General features: G+C 37.6%; 1 protein-coding gene across 37 annotated transcripts in view; it reads right to left on the bottom strand.

Annotated features, from left to right (window-relative positions):
- RIMS2 (regulating synaptic membrane exocytosis 2) overlaps positions 1–20,486 on the bottom strand; it is a 387,973-nt gene that overhangs the window by 113,787 nt on the left and 253,700 nt on the right. For 22 of the 37 annotated variants that reach the window (XM_054385548.1, XM_054385557.1, XM_054385553.1 and 19 more), the window contains 2 exons: positions 18,912–19,068; positions 14,110–14,226 (listed from right to left, as the gene is read on the bottom strand). In XM_054385548.1, the coding sequence (XP_054241523.1) occupies positions 14,110–14,226; positions 18,912–19,068 (274 nt within the window). Of the gene's footprint in view, positions 1–4,144; positions 4,208–5,808; positions 5,875–9,388; positions 9,497–10,024; positions 10,091–14,109; positions 14,227–18,911; positions 19,069–20,486 lie in introns of all 37 variants that reach the window. The other 15 variants (XM_054385549.1, XM_054385558.1, XM_054385556.1 and 12 more) reach the window with 2 other exon arrangements.

The following is a 20,486-nucleotide window of genomic DNA, read 5'->3' as shown; positions in this document are numbered from 1 at the left end:
ATAAAATAAACAAGACTAGAAAGCCAAGCAAGATACTTTTGTTGGACCATGCTTCATGTGTATCCTGTGTATAGATCTGTGCACATACATGCGCACACTCATATGATCCATTCACACACACATTGCACTCTGGTGTATGGGATAACTACAGGTATATTTACATGACAGTCACAGGCATTACTAAACTGTAACATGCCAGTATCTGAACTACTTCTACCTAACTCAGCTAAGCAAAGCAGAGAACTCAGCTGTGAACCCAGCATTCCACAGTGCTACGTGCAGACTGCAACAGCCACAGAAACCGAGCTGCTTTACAGCTTGCCTGGGTTAGTAAATGACACTGCAGTCACTCTGGGGATTCTGCTGTAGGCACATATAATCATGCTAACATGATGGCAGGGTACAATTATAAAAATGCTTAAAGAAAGCTCTTATCTGTAGAGATTTAATCTCCAAAATAGATTTCATCATCGATAGATGCACCAAGGAATAGCAAAGCACTGCTTTAAGGATGGAGTTAGACCAGGCAGTTTTTTCCAAGGTTCTTTACAACCCAAATTAATGATTCCATGAATCAAATCAGAGGTTTATGCTAGCTATTCCAATCAAATATCAACAACATCACTTAGTGTCAATCCTGGAACAATACAGACTGAAATGTTGTGTTGAAATATATCATATCCTCTTTATCTTGTAAAATCAGACCCAATTAACTGTGTGTATTTTGGAAGAATAGAAAAGCAACTTGTGCATTTGAAGGGTGCACAGTAAAAATGCCAGCAATTTCTTCATAGCAAATCCTCAGCATTAAACAAATAAAAACAGTGGTGAACGCTTTTGAGAAAGAGGCTTCTTAACTTCCAATTAACATTATTTGTAACTGTACTCAAATGAAAGCAAACTGTGATGGTTTTAATGAGCTAATAATAATACCAATCTCATTTAACTAGTTCATTTTAACTACTGTGAGATAGTTTTCAGTATTTTACTTAAAGATAGTTAAAAAGATATATATATATATATCTTGCAGACTACTATTTCCTTACACAGACCAATGTACTCAAGTAACATAGATGTTGCCTTTTGTCTTACCAATTTATTTACCTTCTTTTATATTATTAACATTTATTCATATTTTCATTCTGTGCCTATAACAAAATGTTTGTAGCTATTCTTTCACTACTAATTTAAAAGTCTGCAAGATTTGTGCAGATTTTTGTTGTAATATAATGTCTTTTGCTTTTAATTATTGTTTCTCATACCTCTAACACACATTTTTCATTTACATAGCCAGCTGCCTTTTATAGTACCTTGTATTTTGCTAAGTGCTTCCAGCTTTGAGCATCTTTAACACAGACCCCCAACTGACACAGATTCAAGAATCACACTGCAGCAACACATCTCTCTGTCTCCATGAGATAGGTCCTGATAAAACTAGGAACTCGACATTCTCAGAGAGCTAAAATCCCCCCCCTCCCCATCTCAGCTCAATTTTATAACTGAAGATGTATTGCTGTCATTCTCTCCCAGTTATTAAAAATAGAAAGTTACTAAAAACAGAAATGTGTCAAAGTGCCTCAGCTTTCTATTAGAACTTTATTTCACATCGTTTCCTATTTCAGACTCAGTATTTCAGCTGCTCAACTTGGATGCTCTATCAAAATGCACGAGCAATACATGTTCAGTGACAGCAACATCCAAAGATTTTAATGAGCAGGCATTTCACCACTGAAGACAAAGTGATGCATAACAAAACGCATAGAGAAGCCTGAAAGGGAAGCATTGAGAGGAAAATCATTTCCCAGCAAGGTTTGAATGTTCAAATGCAGTTTGCTGGAGCACTTAGACTATAGACTAATCAAGTCATTTAGTTGTAGGCTTAAAATTAAGCCGGTATCTAAATCTGCCTTTTTCCAGAGCTGTACTAAATTTAAAATTTGAGAATTATTTGGTTCCTGGTGGATTTTGTGGGATTTTTTTTTTTTGTTTTTCATTAGATCTGAAATAAACTTTATTTGTACTTAGCATACTCTATTTAGTTGACCTCCTTTTTTCCACTAACATTTTAAAACACGAATGATATAGCAGGCATTTAAGTAGTAAATTATCCCAAAGGAGGCTAAATACTGCATATATGTTTATCTGCCTGAACCTTTGGCAGTAGACCTGTAATTCTGACCTTACTGAAGCTCTAACACTTTATGAGGCCATGATTTCAACCAGATGACTCTAAGATAAGCAGTTGTACAAGACTTTACTACCTTTTATACTCTTAATTTATGAATGAGCAAAATAACACACTGTTCCTGTTAAAGGCATTCTGTAAATCCATTGATCTTAACAGAATCTGATTCATTTCATAGTCTATTAACTATGTTCTGTGCCTTATAGTCTACCTAAAAGCCCCATTGGTTCATAACAAATGTTCTTAGCCCTTTTTTTCCACACAGCTTTTTTGAGCTAAATTTAAATAGTCAGACTACTATAAATAAGTTTATTTTTCAAGTTACAAATCTGTATTTTCCCCTGTGTTATCATCTCCACAGTAATAAATCCAAGGCAAGAGAAGAACTATTTCACTTGACAATCAAAAGCAAATACAAAAGCTTTATTCACACTAAGCACTTTCCAGCCCTTGTCAAATGCTGTCCATTTTCAGAATGCTTCTGCAATTCCACAGGAAGAATTAATAAGCATGGCCCTTGCCATAAGCACAAATTAAGTGCATACCTCAAGCACTCAAATTGAAGAGCCAGCAAACACTGCACCCCAAGCTAAGGAAGTAATATGGTCTCAGGCAAGTCTCTGTGGCTGCAGAACCTGTTGAGCCATAAGACCCTTACAAATCTCTCCTCTCTAAGGAACAGAGAACCTTGCATTGAAATCTTGAAGGATAAATTCTAGGTTTCCCCCTTTTTTTTTTTCTTTTTTTAGTTTCTAGTCAAAGTCACTTACATTCCCCTTCAGTCTCTGAATTCCTTAAACAGAATTCCTCTTTTTGTCAATATGTAAAGAACAAATATGAATCACAATTTTATTTAAATAGCCTTAGGACTTCAGGTGAACTGTGATTATTCACTTACATATATGCACATATATCTTCTGGTTTCAATATATACTACCATTTGATATGGTTTGTTGCATTCAACTCAGTATAGGCAAACATCCTTCCAATGATCTGTTTTAGATACTTTCTTCAGAGAGAGATACTAACTTGTGTCAGCACAAACGAACAAACAAAACCACAAAATCAGAAACACAACCAGCAATTAATTTACTAATAAGTAATTAATTCAATATGAATGTTCAATTTACGTGGTATTAAGTATTTATATGCACAAAATTATAGCATTTGAGACACCAAAGTGGGGGCTGCTTTGCATAATTTCACAGCAAATATTTTTGAGATACACTTCTGTAACTCTTAGTCTTCATGGAGGAAAAGTTCTCAGTAACTCTGCCAGAGTTTCACTTAAAGAACTTCAGCATTTACCAGCATTTTGAACCCACACCTTATGCTTGCTTTAGTCACCCAAAATATGCCACTAGCACAGTCCAGCTCCTACATACAAGGTACAAAGGGGCAGAAAGAAGCAAGCTCTATGCACATTCACAAAAGAAATAAAAATAAAGAAGAAAAATCTTGCAAGAGCAAGATGAAAATTAAGGAGAATCAGTGAAGTCAAAGAATTAACAGCAAGGAAAATTTGTGCACTCCCTTGAGCAGCAGCCAACTGCAGCTGGGAAAAACTAAAGGTTGTAAGGTACACAGCACTTTGCACAGGAAAATAGGTTAGACAGACCTGGGATGATTTCTAAAAGCAAAAAGGATTAGGTGACAAAGGCACATTCCCCAACACTGCAGATGTAGGCAAGTGTTATCAGTCATAAAGCCCTTTTGCATCAAAGTGGTCCAGAACATTGTTTTAAAAATAGTTCAAACATAATTGATGTTCTTTTTCTCTTTGCAACAGAATAAACCAGCTTAATCTTGGAGAAAATTCTAGCACAAAAATGTGCCTTAGTCCCAAGTCAAGAAAGAAAATAGTCAAGAAAAATAACTTTGGTACGATTATAAAGGAACTCATTATAAATGTTACAATTATGTTTTAGCCATCTCTGTAACACTACACTCTTTACTTACCCATAATTTTCAGCTGAACCATTGACTACATGATCTGCCCATGAACTTGCACCATTGTACCACCTTTACAATGCAGTTAAAATAAAGAAACGTTACAAATAAACAGAGGTAGTGTTAATAACTATTTCATATGACAAGACCACTTCTCAATCAAATGGGAAGCTTGCTAAATGTTTGCAATTTCCTATTCCTCTCAGGTATGAAGAAAACCATATTTAAAATAAATTAAATCAAACCCAAGCAAATTATGTTTAATTTTCCCTGATAAAATTCTTAATATAGTTCACCTTTATTCCTTTCAGCAGTTTAGCCATGAATTTCAGTTCCATAATGACTAAATGATCCCTTATCTTTTCTTGCACAAAAGTCTTTGTATTTTCAAAGGCTACAGAGTTTGTGGAATAAATAAAATCACAGAATTATCAGGGTTGGAAGGGACCTCAAGGATCATCTAATTCCAAACCCCTGCCGTGGGCAGGGACACCTCACACCAGATCAGGTTGCTCAGAGCAACATCCAGCCTGGCCTTAAAAACTTCCAGGGATGGGGCTTCTATCACCCATATCCCTGAAACTGAAGCAAATTTCTCCATTTAGCCAGTAGGATTCTTCTGTAAAAGCACTTTATTATAGATGCCATAAATACATGAACATGGTTTTAAAATTCCAGTGGAATTGTTTGTTTGGTTTTTTTTTTTTTTTTGGCTAACTATGACTGTATTTATTAACAACAATCAAATAAACCCAACATTTCTTGCTATTAGTTAATAATCCCTGCTCTATCTGCTCCCATACTACAGACAAAAATCAGACCCTGTCAAAAACAGAGAGAGAAATATGAAAGCTATAATTGTACAAAGGGAGAAGAACATCAACTTGCTTATTTTTTCAGATTTCCTTGGTTTGGGACTTTGCCTAGCTCTTTAACCATGAAATGCTGTTATAAAAGAACTATGCCTAGTTCTTTAATCATGAACTGCTCTTATAAAAGAACTATGCCTAGCTCTTTAACCATGAAATGCTGTTATCAAAGAACTCTTTCCAAATGCACTCCAAAAGTTTTCACTATACATATCAGATTTTACTCGTATTATGTTCACCACGACACACTATATGGCTAGCAAAATTTAGGAAGGACAAGAGCACTTTTGGTCACAGCAAAGCAAGCATCCAAAATCAACTTGAAAGCATTCAGCCTTTTAAGTCAGTGCAGTAACATGTCAAAAGCTGAGGACCTTCTTAAGTGACTCCAGTGATTAAAAGAATGAAATTGGGGATTCTAAATTCTAAATTGTCCTATAATTATTCCTAATGACAAAAAAATTAGCCATTAGAAATATGCTGAGTTAAGTGGGGAAAGAACCTTCAGTTGCACCTAGCTCCTCTGTACTATTCAGTTTTCCTCCCACATATAATGGATAAAAAATTTGCAAGTTAAGAATTATATGTTTTAAAAAAAAAAAGTGATCCAGTCAAGTTAATGAAGGGCTGAAAGTGATATAGTTAAAACTATGCAGATTAGTTGTGAATTTATAGAAGCATTGCACAGTGTACTGTAACTTTAAGTATAATTAGTCAATTAGCCAATTGAAAATTTTAGAATACAATTCAGAAAAAAAAATATTATTCAACTTTATCCATTTTTTACTATATAAAATAAAATACCTTTCAGAAGTATAGGTTGTGTCGTCATAATATGAATTAGGCACTCTTCTCTCCTGCCTAGTCCTCCTGAATGTGGAATAAACAGCACAGAGAGTTCAGACATTTTCAAGGGTGCTGCTTTCATGATGTTTTCCCTCACTGTACTATTAAGATAGTGATGAGCACAGAGAACATTTAACTACAGTTCAGCATATTTTCATATAGATGTCATTTTAAAGTTCTACTTTCAAGTTATCATTAGAAACAGTTAACAACTTACTAAGAAGCCTCAATCAATGCAGATAGGTTTCATAGGAGTGAAAAGTTACATCAATAGGAAAGCTGTGTTTGACCATCTGAGAGATTTCCACAAAAATAGGATACTGATGTTAGAAAATTTCTGATTGGTAAAACAAAAAATCAGAAAACAAAGTGGCAGCAAAATTTTGTTTCATTAAGTAAAGCAACAGAAATTCTACCCAAAATAAACCCCACATCCTGCACAAAGTGTGTCCACACCCAAAGTGAAAAAAAAAATTCAAGTGGCACATGGTGTGGTGTTCTCAATGACTGAGCTAGCTCTGAGGTAGGCAAGTGGAGAAAGAATTTCAGGCAGATTTTCAGCAGATTTTTACTGGAAACTGCTAATATCTTAATTTTAAAAGCAATTGGAACAAAAAATCTGGAGAACATTACTCTGCCATTGAGATCATGGATACGTCAATTGAAAATGGGTGAACAAGACTGGATAACCCCATAGGACTGTGAAGCAGGGGATATAAATAAAAGCATAAGTAAAACTCTACATATACAGCCTCGATATCAGTATGAACTGATAGCAGCTAGTCCTGGCATGGTATCACATTAAAGAACCAAGGAAAATTGCAGTGGGGTACTGAGCAGCAACCTGTGTGTGAGAAAGTTCCATGTCCAAAGGACACTGAAATCACTGAAGCTGCATGTGAGCCTATTCTCTTTCTAAAGTGCGTGCTGGAGTAAGTGTCCTGTCAGTATCACCTCTGTATCTTATGGGATGGAAACAATTGACTTCTTCAAAAGGGGAGAACTATCAAAGAGAAAATGAGGAGCATCATAGCTCAAGAGTGAGTTCAGAAGTCAAGGCTTTTGATAAGGGAGATGTGGCCTGAAGTTAATGAACTAAAAACTATTAAATCTGATCAACAGCAACCAAAAACTGAGAAAAGATGTAAGAAAACCAAGCAGTCACTCTGTGGGGAAAAACAAAACAAAAGAAAAAAAAGCAAACTAAGCAAAACCCAAAACAAAACCTGCTAGGGGAGGCAAGAGCTAATGGGCTGGCTGTGACTGACTACAAGATAAGCAAGGAAAGGAAGGTAAGTCATTTTGACTGATGTATCTGTATGATATATTTGCCTGCAGGACACCTGGGGAATTCACAGTGACATAAGATACAAAACTCTGGCCCAAAGGAGAGGCTGTTGCAGAACGATGTTGGCTGTTCAAACACAACTGGAGAGTTATTTCAGATGCTTAATAAAGTGAAAGACAGGAAGAGAGGTGATTGCTTCATACCAACATGACACTGATTAAGCGGATGGAACTAAGAAGACAGGACTAGCAATTTCACTACAGAAATAAATTTAAAGTCAGTATTAAACCAGACAAAAAATGTGCAAGGGCAAATAGGAAATATTGTTTTAAAAATATTTTTTCATATATTTCCAATAAAGAAAATAAAGAAGAAGAAATTACATAGTGTTTTTTCAAAGGATAAGGAGGAACTAGATAGCAATTATGCTTTAAATGGTCCTTTAATCCCTAGGGAACTACTGACAGAATATGGAAAGACAAAAATAAAGATAAGAAAAATAATAGTGGCTATGAGGTACTCAGAATATTTCATATCTGGTAAGATGACTCAAGTAACTTGAACATTAACATTACCCACAGGCAGCCTGGGTTCAGGAGAACCACAGAATCCAGGATCAGTAACTAAGCTCAGGTAATCTCAAAATACTGTTCTAACAGTGAGCCAGAAATATTCCACTTCATGTTGGATGTTCCTTTCTGACCCCAGGAGGCATTAGCTTTAATAGCCTTCTCTTCAGTAAGCCCTGGAAAAGATTTACTCCCTCTCACTGCTGAAATCCCAGCTTTTGCATCTTTATGTAGTACTGTCACTTTTGCCCTTTATTTTTGAGACATTAATTTCTGTAGGAAAAAAAAAAAAAAGATTAAGATCTGCAAGCCTAGATCCTCAATCTAAGGCCATTTGATAACAACTCCAACTTTCAGCAGTGTTTGAAGAGTCACAGATTCAGTAGATTATCTGAATCTGTTTCAGATTAACTAGAGAAAATGTATTCAACTAAGGCAAAACCAGTATATAAAACTTAACTATTGAACTAGTTAGTGGATATATGAACATCACAGGTTTTCAGAAAATGAACCAAAACTCCCTCTCCTGATTAAAGTTTCCACATGCAGAAAGAGCTGTAGAAATGCTTTGTTTGCATTAGGTTTCACATCAAAGTGCATCATTTCAAAATGAATGTTTAACTGAATTCTAAGGGTTAGAATACCTATTATATTATAGCTTCAGAGAATGGGTTTTTTAAAAGTCATATTTCTTTGGAAGAAACATTTCTCTGATACTCAAAGTTTTATATCTTATGTTGTTTCTGCGTCCAAAAGTAGTTTTACACTTACTAAAATCATGGTTTGCTCCAAAGCCAGAGCAAAACTTCAGGACCTTCTCGGAAGAACTCATATCCAGAAGGTAGCCAGGAAGTTCATTGCCTCTTGCCTCCCTTGTAAAGCAACAGCCACACCAATCATTGTGTCTCCTATTTGAGATTTCCAGCCACCACTTCCTTTTTATTGGCTCAGAGATTATCTGATTTGTATCCTCATTTCTATTCACACACAACCATACAGGCTTTCTCCTGCAGTATTTCTGAAATCATCATCATCACAGGACTACACCAGCATGTCTTACTACCTCTCTTAAAAGCCATTAGGCTTCAAGTATAAGTACTTCATAGAAATTATTCTGGACTTAACTTCTCTCTGCCATACACTTCATATCCAAATAGGATCTCTGATGTTCTGCAGTCACAAGCAGGGATTGTGAATGCACATGAGGGCTGGTAAACTACAGAATAAGCACAACACATATCTACAACATAAGCTTAGACTTCCCCTTTCCACTCTGTTTTTCAATCAAGCAAAATACCATCTTTCAGAAAGACTGTTTCTGTCTGCTTTGAAGTAGATTGGCTTTTCCTCATTATTTCAAAGAGAATAATAAGTACTGTAAGCACTCTGGAAAATTCCAACAAAGATAAGGTTTACCTACAGATATATCTACAGATATAATATCCATATAACCTAAGTCATGAAACTGAATTCTACAGAACTATTCAGCTTCTCCTGGGATTTAGTCATAGTCTTGAGTAGTCAGTTTTAGTGTATACATACTCACAGAGCATGAACAACATCTTCACTGTACGTGTTTCCCACTTAAACCATACATCACATTCTTGGTTTGGAAACACCAAACATGGTCCTGTCAGAGTCTAAGTGGCAGTGCTACTGACATGCTCCACATCAATTGTACCTCTCAAGATCATAGTAAGCACCCTCAGAATAGGTACGGCACATCTTACGGGAGCGAAGCAATCTGATTGCATCTTCACAAAACAGAGGATACATTGTGTGATCCTGGCTGCCAAAACAGAAAGGGTGAACACAATGAAAAGCAACAAAAAGATGAAATAAGGACAAAAACAACATGAAAAGCCAGTGATGTCAGCAACAGAACAAAACACTGGGACACAACTCTGATGGAGCTAAGGTGAATTTTGCCAAAGTACTTTTGAAAATTAAGGTCTATTGGCCTGCAGCTGAGACTACAGGAAAGCTTTCACACTTCAGTTTTGTCTATTGTAACCTTTAATTAAGACAGCCAAACATTTTGTATATGCAAATGATAGTATCAGTAGGTGTTTGTGTCTAGTGATTTAAATAATTTTCTTTAGTCCCTTCTAAAAATACGTTAAAATCACGTTTAAAAAAGTGAAAGTTGTGAAGAGTTTACCCAGTGTTTGTCTACACACTACATTAACAAAGCTAATGCTGATATTAACTCAACACTTCTAAGTTTTCTACCACTACACAGAGCCTAGGGAAAGCAGAAGTGGCCGTGTAGGTAGGCAGAAGTCCATGCATTGTCCACACACAGCAAAACATATACCTGGCATCCCTGTAATGGTGATCTGTGGGCTGGGTGTGTCGGGAACGAGGCAAAGTGACATAACGACTGAGCAGATGGCAGGGGGGAAACACAAACAGGAGACAATGAGATGGGGAAAGAATGGCACACATCACACAACAGAAAACATCAAAGCCTGAGAACACAGGAGCTACGAAAGCGTTGTAGAGAGCACCCAAATTCATAACAACATTCTAAGTTTCAAGTTCCAACCCTAAAACTCTCTAGATGAGTCACACACTTCGTATGAGAAGCCAGTGGGGACTATGGAGAAGTGGATAGCTAAAATTTGGAATTTTGTACATTTCAGCTAGGAAGGGAACATACATAAAATGTCTGTCTGAAAATAATCTTCAGAAGGCAAATTGCCTGTTCCCTTGCTTGAAGGCAGTGACAACTTCAGGATGAATATTAATTTTGGCAGAGGTTTACCTAGCCTTGTATGAAAGGCATTGGGAAGTCTGTCCTCAGATAGTTAGCTCCACACTTTTCCCATTTATGAGTGTATATTACTTATCCTAATATTTGTCCTACTGTGATAAAAAACAAGTTTAGATTAAAGCCTGGTTATACAACATCTGTAACAGAACAAGCCAAAAAACAATTAATGCATTTCAAAATAAAAGTAAAAAAAAAAAAAAATCTGTATTATGCTGGTATTTTGAAAATGTGTCTAAATTTATATATTTTAAATATATTTGTTATGGCACTAGATATTTTACAGTTATCAAAACCAGAACGTTATTTGCCTTCTAGTACAACTACATGCACACAGTACAGGAAGGATTGTTTTGTAAATACATTTTTCTCTTCCAATTTGCAAGGGACTACTGGAGTAAAAGAGTTCCTGGTGTAGAGCTCCTCTGAAGCTTGGGTAGTTTAAAGGAATGTCCAGTCACAAAAGTTCACACTGGATGTGTAAACTGATTTCACTTGAAACATGAAAAAATCTCATGTTTATCTTCCACTTTTAATTTCCTATCTTAATCTGCTAATAATTCATTGCTTTCTTGCAGTGAAACACATTGCTGCAGGTAGCTGCATTACCTGCACTTATTACCTTTGTCTCTTTTGCATGTGGATAAAATGTTTCGCCAGCTAGATGTAAATATTCCTTACAAGCATATTAGGTTAATTATATATAGCACAAGAGATCTCTGTGCTTGCTTCTTGTCAAACGAAGGCAAAAGCATAGTCACTACTATAAAAAGCTTCCTACTTCAGTCTCTGATTACTCAGTTTAATCTTTGCAGTTCATTACAGAAATGAGGAGCCGTGCACAATATGGTAGGACTAGAAATTGAGAAAATAAGCACAGAGCTATGTTGCAGGCTGCAGAAAAGCACTAGGGCTCTTAAATGAATGCACAGATCCAAACATCAAAATCAGTCTACCCATAACAGCCTGGCAGTCAGCATGCTGCCAAGAAGCATTAAGAGGAAAATTAATTCCATCATCTTCAAATTTGCTTTAGTATATATGCACACCCTCAGCAAGAACATCCCCAGGCTGTCCCCACATGAACATGCCAGTAAATGATTTAGATGCGACCCTGGAACTAATACCTCAACACTCTTGCAAAACTCTCTCTCAAGAGAGACTATAAGGCCCTGGGGTAGAAAGTGAACAACCTTGGTGCCCAAAACGTCTTCTCTTCATATTACCAGTTCAAGGATTGGGGGCAGACAGAAATAGACACATACTGCAGATCAACTTCTGGCTATGTGGCTGGTGGCACCACAAGAGTTTTGGCTTTTATGATAGTAGGACCTTCTATGAGGACTACAATCTGCTAGGAAGGGATGGAATCCACCTGTCTAAAAGAGGCAGCAGAATCTTTGGCAGCAAGCTGGCCAACTCAGTCAGGCAGGCTTTAGACTTAAGGATGTAGGGGGAGGGATACAAGGAAAAGCTGTGCTATACTTCCTTAGCTATTGTAGTAGTAAACTACTACAACTAGTTTCTTTTTGCAAGAGAGACCAGTGATGTGGTTCTAAAAGCTTAAATTCACATCTAAACAAAGTAGGAGTCACTGTGCTCAGTGGTAGAATGTTTTCCATGTTGCTTCTGGAAAAATGGCACCTAAAAACTACATAAAGTGTGAAGTTAGGCTCTCAAGCTCTACAAAACAGCAAATGCCATTCCAGAATAAAACATTGGGTGTATGATTTCACCTGCTACATTGCACAGAAAAGATTAACAGAACGGTTTTGTGCAATAGTTTATGGCTTTTTTAAAGGGGAGAAGGGATTTTCTTCATGTATAAAGATCAAGTGTCTTCACTCTTAATGGCCTGCATGCTTTTTGCCACATCAAGTATATGGAATTCTGTTCCTGCTTATCTCCCTGGATAGATGAAATCCTAGACATATTCTGGCAGATTGCAACTGAGAGTTTGAAGACTCCAGCTGTGAAACAACAGCAATTATCGACAGAGAATTTGTGGACTGACACTTACTCAATCAAGATGACTTCCAACATGAAAATCAGTATATTATCACAGTGCTCCCCAGAATGCATTTTAAGTTTTTACTCCAAAGGGCATAAGACTGGAAGCTTTTTTTAGTCAGCACTGCCTTATTTTTAACATGTGCATTTTGTAGGTGCGTTTTATGTATGACTTTTTGTGGGTTGGGGTTTTTTCTGTTTGTTTGTTTAAATTCAACTCAAAGGTTCTGAATCATGAGCTCTGACAGATGTAGCTACATTTGCAAGACTGCATTTATCTTGCCACCTTCCTACTCCATCCCTCTGTTGGAGGTTACCATCCTTCAGCAGACACATGGAAGCACCAGGTTGGTAGTACAGATAATTGTGCAATTTAACAGTGATTTCACTAATGTACCCACTGCAAATAGCAGCAGCTAAAGAGGAAACACCCTTTCCTTTCTGCCATCCTTACTGGAAGGCTAATACATGGCAGCATGCCTGGACTGCAATCCCTTCAGCAGTTAAATCCATTAGGGTTCATGAGTGAGCGCCCTGGGAGAGGAAATTGTATTGGCATCATAAGTAACTGAAACCAGAACGTGGTAATGGAAACTATAGGCAGACTTACAGGAATCCCTGATGGTACAACCTCCAGTATGTTTTTTACTTGCAGTTTAAGTTATAGATATAAAATAAATAGGAAGTGCAATAAACTCTTAATGTACATGGTAAAATTTGAAAGGAGAAAAACAACTTAAAAGAACACTGCAATTATTGAGATTTGAGTTGATGAATATTTTCTATAACATGACTTTCTGACCTGAATACGATTAAGTGGGAAAGATTTTATCTTGTCCTTTTTTTTTCTTTATTCTTTTTAATATCACAAAGGCACTGCCACAATTTATTCAGCAAAATTAACTAATTTAGCCAACTATTGCCTGCAATTCTTTTTTTTACATCATTAAAATTCATAGAGATTTTTACAGCTCTGCTCACTCTTTGGGAAGTTCCATTAGGCAAAGCATTAGGGCTTCTAAACACAGAGACTCTGATTTCATTCTCACACATATTGCCATAATTATTTCTCCCCCACAAAAATGGCTCATAAAGTTGTTGTAAGACAAACACAGTGCTAGAGCAAACTTCTGTTCTGACTGTGAATTGCTCTGTATGCAGTGGGAATGTAACATTAATACTGAGCTGACTGAGCTGAAATGATCCATTTTTATGTCTCATTATTCCACAACAAAAATGACCAAGCCTACTGTTATCTTGTTTGGGTTTGGGTGGGTTTTTTTTGGCAAGATATCCAGCACTTGTAGAATTTATTCATACAATATAAAAAATCATTTTTATTTAAAAGGACAACTAAGTTATTTGTCTTTCACACTGTGCAATTTTTCAGATTCCCTCTTGGCAAAGGTGCCTGTGAGGGCTTGACAGTTTTGTCAGCCTTGTGCACCCTGTCTATCGTTTAATGCATTTTAGTGTAGCCAGTAGATAAATGAGTAGGGAAATGCTCATCTGTGGGATTAGATAAGTCATTCTGCTATTTGCTTTGGTGAGCTACCAAGTTAGGTAGTTCATGTTGACATGTAGGCTGCAGCTGATTCTAATTCTAGTCAGATATTTACCTCTCTCTGTCCGGGGAGTAGTGGTCATCTATAACACGGTGTCTATCCATTCGGTTCAGGGTATTGTAATGCGCAGGAGTAGATCGAGTCCCTCGTGGTCCCTGATCCACATTCCGACTATGGATAAAAGATATCAGATGCTGAGTTCTGGGTGTTTCCCTGCACCACATCCTCTCACTGGTTTCTACAATTGTTAGCAAACACGGTGGCAATGGGATGTGTTAGTTCCCTATCTTTGGGATGCTCTTACTCTCACATAATTTTAAACCTTATGGCAAAAAAATATTCTCCTACAGGACAAGGTGCTAAGTCCATGCTAGGGATAGGGCTTTTCTCTTCTGTTTCAAAGTTTGCTCTGGAAAGGAGAGGATAACCTTATTTTTTTCTCTTTTTTTTTTCAATTAACATTTTAGACAAAATAAGAATTTCCAGACAGTACCTTCAAGGAAATTTTCCTTTCTAGCTGAAACAAACACTCAAAGGAGTTTGTGAGCTCTTGATTTTGACTGTACTAGGAAAGTCTAAACTGTAGTAAGAAAGGATGAGGACTTCTATCTGTTATGGTAGAGTGCAACCTGCTGAAAACATCATCATCTGAATTAAACAAGAGATGCTTATTTTTCACTGGAAAGCTTATTTTGTAACCTCCCTAGCACAGAATCTGAACAAGAACTGTTTAATTTGGTGTAAGGGGAACACATAGAGCAGACATTGTTAAAGAGCACCAATCCCTTTCACAGTTTTTGAGACCAAACCTTTGCCCCTTGGTTGCTTTACTCAGTTTAACTATTAGTTACCTACTGATACACACTAACTTCACCTAAAACAAATCCGCAAGAACAGGAAGACAACAGTTAGTTGTGAAAGTTATTGGATAATAATATAAATAAGCCAATTAATTATTGGCCCACACGCACAAATTAAAATTTTATACCAACGAATTCTTCTTTCCTGCAGCCTTCCCCAACATGGGCTCTTTTTCACACTTTTATACCACTCAGATCATGCCGTTCCTCATCACTTTCTCATCTCACTTTGATACCTGCCATCCTCATCCTTTGTCATTTGCCAGCCCTTGCTTAGTGTGAACCTGTGTATCTTTCACCACTGCTGCCACACAGGTGTTTATTTCTGCATCTAAGTGCTGTGAAGATGTTGCACTACACATAAGCTTTTCTCTCCAGCTCTACTTCATTTCTCATACAGAATTTCTCCACTCTGCCCTCATAAAACAAAATATAATATACTCTGCCTAGTAGACTTTATATTTGCTATATTAAAAGTGAGTATAATTCTTCCTTCTTCTACTTTACACCTCTTTACACGTTTTAATCCTCTCAATTATACCAAAATTACAAGAAATCCAGCACAGGCTTTACCCCACACCACTAAACATACTCATGTATATTTGTGCTCTAAAACATACATTGACAGGGCTCCTCTGCTGTTCTTTGTTAATTTCTTTACTTTCCCAACAAATTCTCATTACTGCTTTTTGAATTCTTTCTTTCCTTTTACCTCAGAATCTCTCTTTCCGTTCAGGTTTACATTTTTTATTTTTTTCCTGTCTATAGTATTATCATCTTATTTTATTCATCTTTTTTTTTTCAGCTTAAGTATTTGAGCTTTCTCAAGTTGTTTCTTTGCAGAGTTTCACAAAGATGTGACCTTTGCTATCTGCCCACACAACCAAAACTCCTACCTCTACACTCTGATTAGAAGCCTTAGTCCTGAAAACTCCATACCATTCTGTCTGTTCAAATCACTTTCAGATAAGATTGTTACCTGCTTATTGTTCTAAATAAATAATTTCTTCTTTAAATTCCTGTATTACATCAGATCTGACTTCATGCTGCGTTTTAACATCCTACCCTACACAACTGTATTACTTCTGCTTCAAAGTGTCACTACTGTTTCAGTTCTGTTTCACTCTGCTGAAGTGAAATCTGTCAGCCAGATTTCCTGTTTAACAGCAAATTGCATACTTTCTCCAATCAAATTGGCTCTACAAGAAAAGTTGCATCCACGACATGCCTTCAATACACTGAACTTCCTTGCAGTTGACAGAGAACATGTATGGAGCAACCAGGTAACACGTAAGAAGGTGAAAAAGTGTAATTGCAGGGGATGATGGTAAGAGAATAATGAGCATCCTACGAGATGCTCCACACCATATCAGCCTAGCCACTTTCCCTAGTCATCTTCATAGAATCACAGAATCAGTCAGGGCTGGAAGGGACCACAAGCATCATCTAGTTCCAACCCCCCTGCCATGGGCAGGGACACCTCACACTACAGCAGGCTGGCCAGAGCCTCATCCAGCCTGGCCTTAAACACCTCCAGGGATGGAGCCTCAACCACCTCCCTGGACAACCCATTCCAGGCTCTCACCACTCTCATGGGGAAGAACTTCTTCCTGAATCTCCCCATTTCCAGCTTTATTCCATTCCCCCTAGTCTTGTCACTACCTGATATCCTAAGAAGTCCCTCCCCAGCTTTCTTGGAGCCCCCTTCAGATACTGGAAGGCCACAAGAAGGTCACCTCAGAGCCTTCTCTTCTCCAGACCGAACAGCCCCAACTCTGTCCTCATAGGAGAGGTGCTCCAGCCCTCTGGTCACACCTTCCAGCATGTCCATATCCCTCTTGGAATGGGGGCTCCAGAACTGGATGCAGTACTCCAGGTGTGGTCTCACCAGAGCTGAGTAGAGAGGGAGAATCACCTCCCTGGCCCTGCTGGCCACACTTCTCTTGATGCAGCCCAGGCTCTGCTTGGCTTTCTGGGCTGCAAGTGCACACTGACAGCTTGTGTTGAGCTTCTCCTCCACCATCTTCATGTTCCTTTATTTAAATGCACAGTCACAGAAAAAGCTAATCATGACATTCAGTGTCTGCCACAGTCTAAACCCCATTCTTATCTATAAAGAGAATAGTCCATTGAATATATGAGCTGAAAACATTATGAGAGCAGTAACAATTTCTTGTCAGCTACTATGCAATGTAGCTTCCATGGGGTTTATTAACAAAATCCAGTAGAAAGTCTGAGGACTGAAAAATGGCTTCTCAGATATAACAGCAAGTGGCACACCAGTGACCCAAAATCTCCTGCCTTCAGAGGCATCAGTCACTAACTGGGAGTTCCCTGGGCACACAGCATGCTCACTGCACTTGGAATGTGTCTGTAGTTGCAGATGCTTAGCAAACTCAGATAACATGGTGTAAATGCGATGCTTAGAGCTTTGCCAGGGACACCTGGATTTCCCATAGAACAAAAAAAGAGACATTTCTGTAACCCAAGGATTATGCTTCCTTTCTACAAACTCTCAAGTAACCCAGTTCTCTGGGCTTGGTGGGTCCTCAAAGAAACAATTTGGTGTGTCAGCATGGAAATGCTACATAAATAACATAGCTGATTGTGAGATTATAGGAAACAGCTGAAACTTTTTTTCCTCTTTAAGCTCAAAAGTATTTTTAAAAACTTAGCTTTAAGAAAGTCAGGAAGCAACAAACATTTAATACATTTCATACATGAGAAAAATGCAAAACTACCAGAAAATGAAAGGAAGGTTTTTCAATGGTGTTAGGCAGGTGTTCATTAATAGCTTGGGTAACATTTCTGTCCAAAATGCACACACAAAGCCACAAATACCCACACACAAAGAGATTTTGCTCACATTTATGCCTATATCCAAGACAAATAACTCCAGGAGATTTAGCATGGGCAATTAGTTAAACTGAAATCAGGATATAAAAAAATCAGAATAGGTCCTTCTGCATCTACTGCTTATGTGTCATTTAAAGTCAGGCTGTATTTACACATGGGGTTAAATTTCAAGTAGCAGCGTGAAGTCCCTGCCTGCAATCACATGGTATCATTTGGAATCCCAATACCTCACTAATGCAAAAAAAAAAAAAAAGAAAAAAAAAGAAAATTAATCTGCATCTGCTAGAGGAAATGGCTAGCAAACATGTAAGAGAATACCATGTCAAGAGAATCTTCAGCTAACAAAAAGAACAAGAGTATTAACAAGAAAAGCAGAACACAATAGAATCAGAATGGCTGCAGAAGAAAGGGATAGATGCATGTACCTGACAGGAAATATTGGATACCGACACATTATGGGGCAAATAACTTACCCTTTTATTCCAGCTGAATTACATCAGCTGGAAATCTACCTGCTTCCTCTTAAGAAAGTTTATTCATGCAGGATTCCAGGTTAAACAGTAACTGCAATCACACAAGTGTCCTTTTCTGAAATGTCTAGCTGTTGGATGAACCGTCCTGATCTTTGTTTCACAAGATAAAGAGTTATCAGAGACTTACTAAAATCAGGAGCTGACATTTCTCAGTATAAATTTTTGTTGTCCTGATGCTTCAATACTTTGAGAAAAATAGTAGAAAGAAAATTACTACAGGAAAAAAAACCGTATGACTCTCCTAGAACCTTTATTCTACAGAGACAAAAGGGTCAAAATCTGCCACTGACCAACGAATGCTAAGAAAATGTTGAACCATCACATGCTATAAAACATTGCACCTTCTAAACAGCTCTTGAAAGTGAAAGAGAGAAAGGATGGAGAAATATTTTTCTTAGATTAGAATGGACTGATGTTTGATGAAAAATATGACAAAATTAGCTGAATTTTTCCACATCAGTATAACGTAAGGAAAAAAAAAATCATTGGCCTTGTAAAATCTCATAAGGTTTATCTAAATTCATTTCCATCTTGAAAGTCTAAACATTCTTTCCAGTATTGTTACAGGATCAATACCACTTAAATGCAGGGTTAAAGAACAGTTTACCTTTGTGGGGGAGGGACACTGGGAGACCACGACCTGGTCCGTCCTATACTATCCCCACGGTGAGGTGAGCCTGATCGAGAGCAATGATTAGATGACATCACTTGTTCTGGCACTGAGAGCGTTGAGCTCTGAAGATCTCTCCCATTATGTCGATAATCTAAAAAGAAAGGGAAATATTCAATTAATTTTAAATTGCACTTTTTGATTTCCTACCATAACTGTAGCAGAAGCACAACAAAAGATGGGATCTGTTCAAGAATATTATAATGTGGTCATCTTGGGTTTTGGGGCTTTTTTGTGTGTTTTGGTTGGAGTGTGGTTTTTTTGGTTGGTTGGGTTTTTTGGTTGGTTGGGTTTTTTGGTTGGTTGGGTTTTTGTTTGGTTGGTTTTTTTTTCATGTTTTTAAATAAAACCCACATATGTACAGTTGATTCTTGTCCATAGAATCTCACAGAATCAGAGAATGTTAGGGGTTGGAAGGGACCTGGAAAGCTCATCCAGTCCAACCCCCCTGCCAGAGCAGGATCACCCAGGGCAGGTCACACAGGAACACATCCAGGAAGGTTTTGAATATCTCCAGAGTAGGAGACTCCACAACCTCTCTGGGCAGCCTGCTCCAGGGCTCCTCTCAGTGAAAAAGCTTTTCCTTATGTTCACATGGAACCTTTTATGCTCCAGCTTTCACCCTTTGCCCCTTGTCCTATCATTGAACATCACAGAGAAGAGTCTGTTGTTATACTTAATTAAGCACAACTCTAGTTTTTATGATCCTATACTTCTAAAGCATAGAAATAAATTGCACCAAACTGAGGATTTATAATAATCAATATATCCAAACATACCATTTATTTGGGTCAAGATGACACATCAATCCTGAAATTCATGATTTCCCTGAGAATAACACACTAAATTGATTACTGCCATTTTAATTAAAATTGTACTGTAATAATTCTATACAATGCACTGCAAACAGAATGTCCACAATTAAAATCTAATGCAAAGTCCAGTTTTAAAATCTGGGATAGGAAACTGTGATGTGGTTAAACACAGGGTTTGGGTTCAAGAAAGATTATTACACAGAAATCACGGAAACATTCAGGTTGGAAAAGGATCATCAGGATCACCAAGTCCCACCCAGAACCCTACTCTACAAGGTTCACCCCTAAACCATAGCCCCAAGCACCACATCCAAACCACTTTTGAACACATCCAGGGTTGGTGTCTCCACCATCTCTCTGGGCAGCACACTCCAATCCCTGACCACTCTTGCTGGGAAAATTTTTTTCCTAATGTCCAGTCTAAAGCTACCCAGTCACAGCTCGAGGCCATTCCCTCTCGTTCTATCACTAATGACCTGTGAGAAGAGACCAGCAGCAGCCTCTCCACAACCTCCCTTGTGTTTCAGAAACAATTAAATTAACAATGACTTATTGGCATCAGGTTTCACTCCTCGTTCTGAACTTAAACTAACGATGTCTTTTACAAATAAAATGAGCTAAAGCCATGCAGGCGCCTGCTTACATCCTGGGCTTCATCTTGAATTAGGATAACAGAAGGCATAAATGGTCTAAGCAA

This window comes from Indicator indicator, chromosome 12, assembly GCF_027791375.1.
Source record: "Indicator indicator isolate 239-I01 chromosome 12, UM_Iind_1.1, whole genome shotgun sequence".
NCBI classification, from domain to species: Eukaryota; Metazoa; Chordata; class Aves; order Piciformes; family Indicatoridae; genus Indicator; species Indicator indicator.
This window is presented reverse-complemented; position numbering and strand designations above follow the sequence as displayed.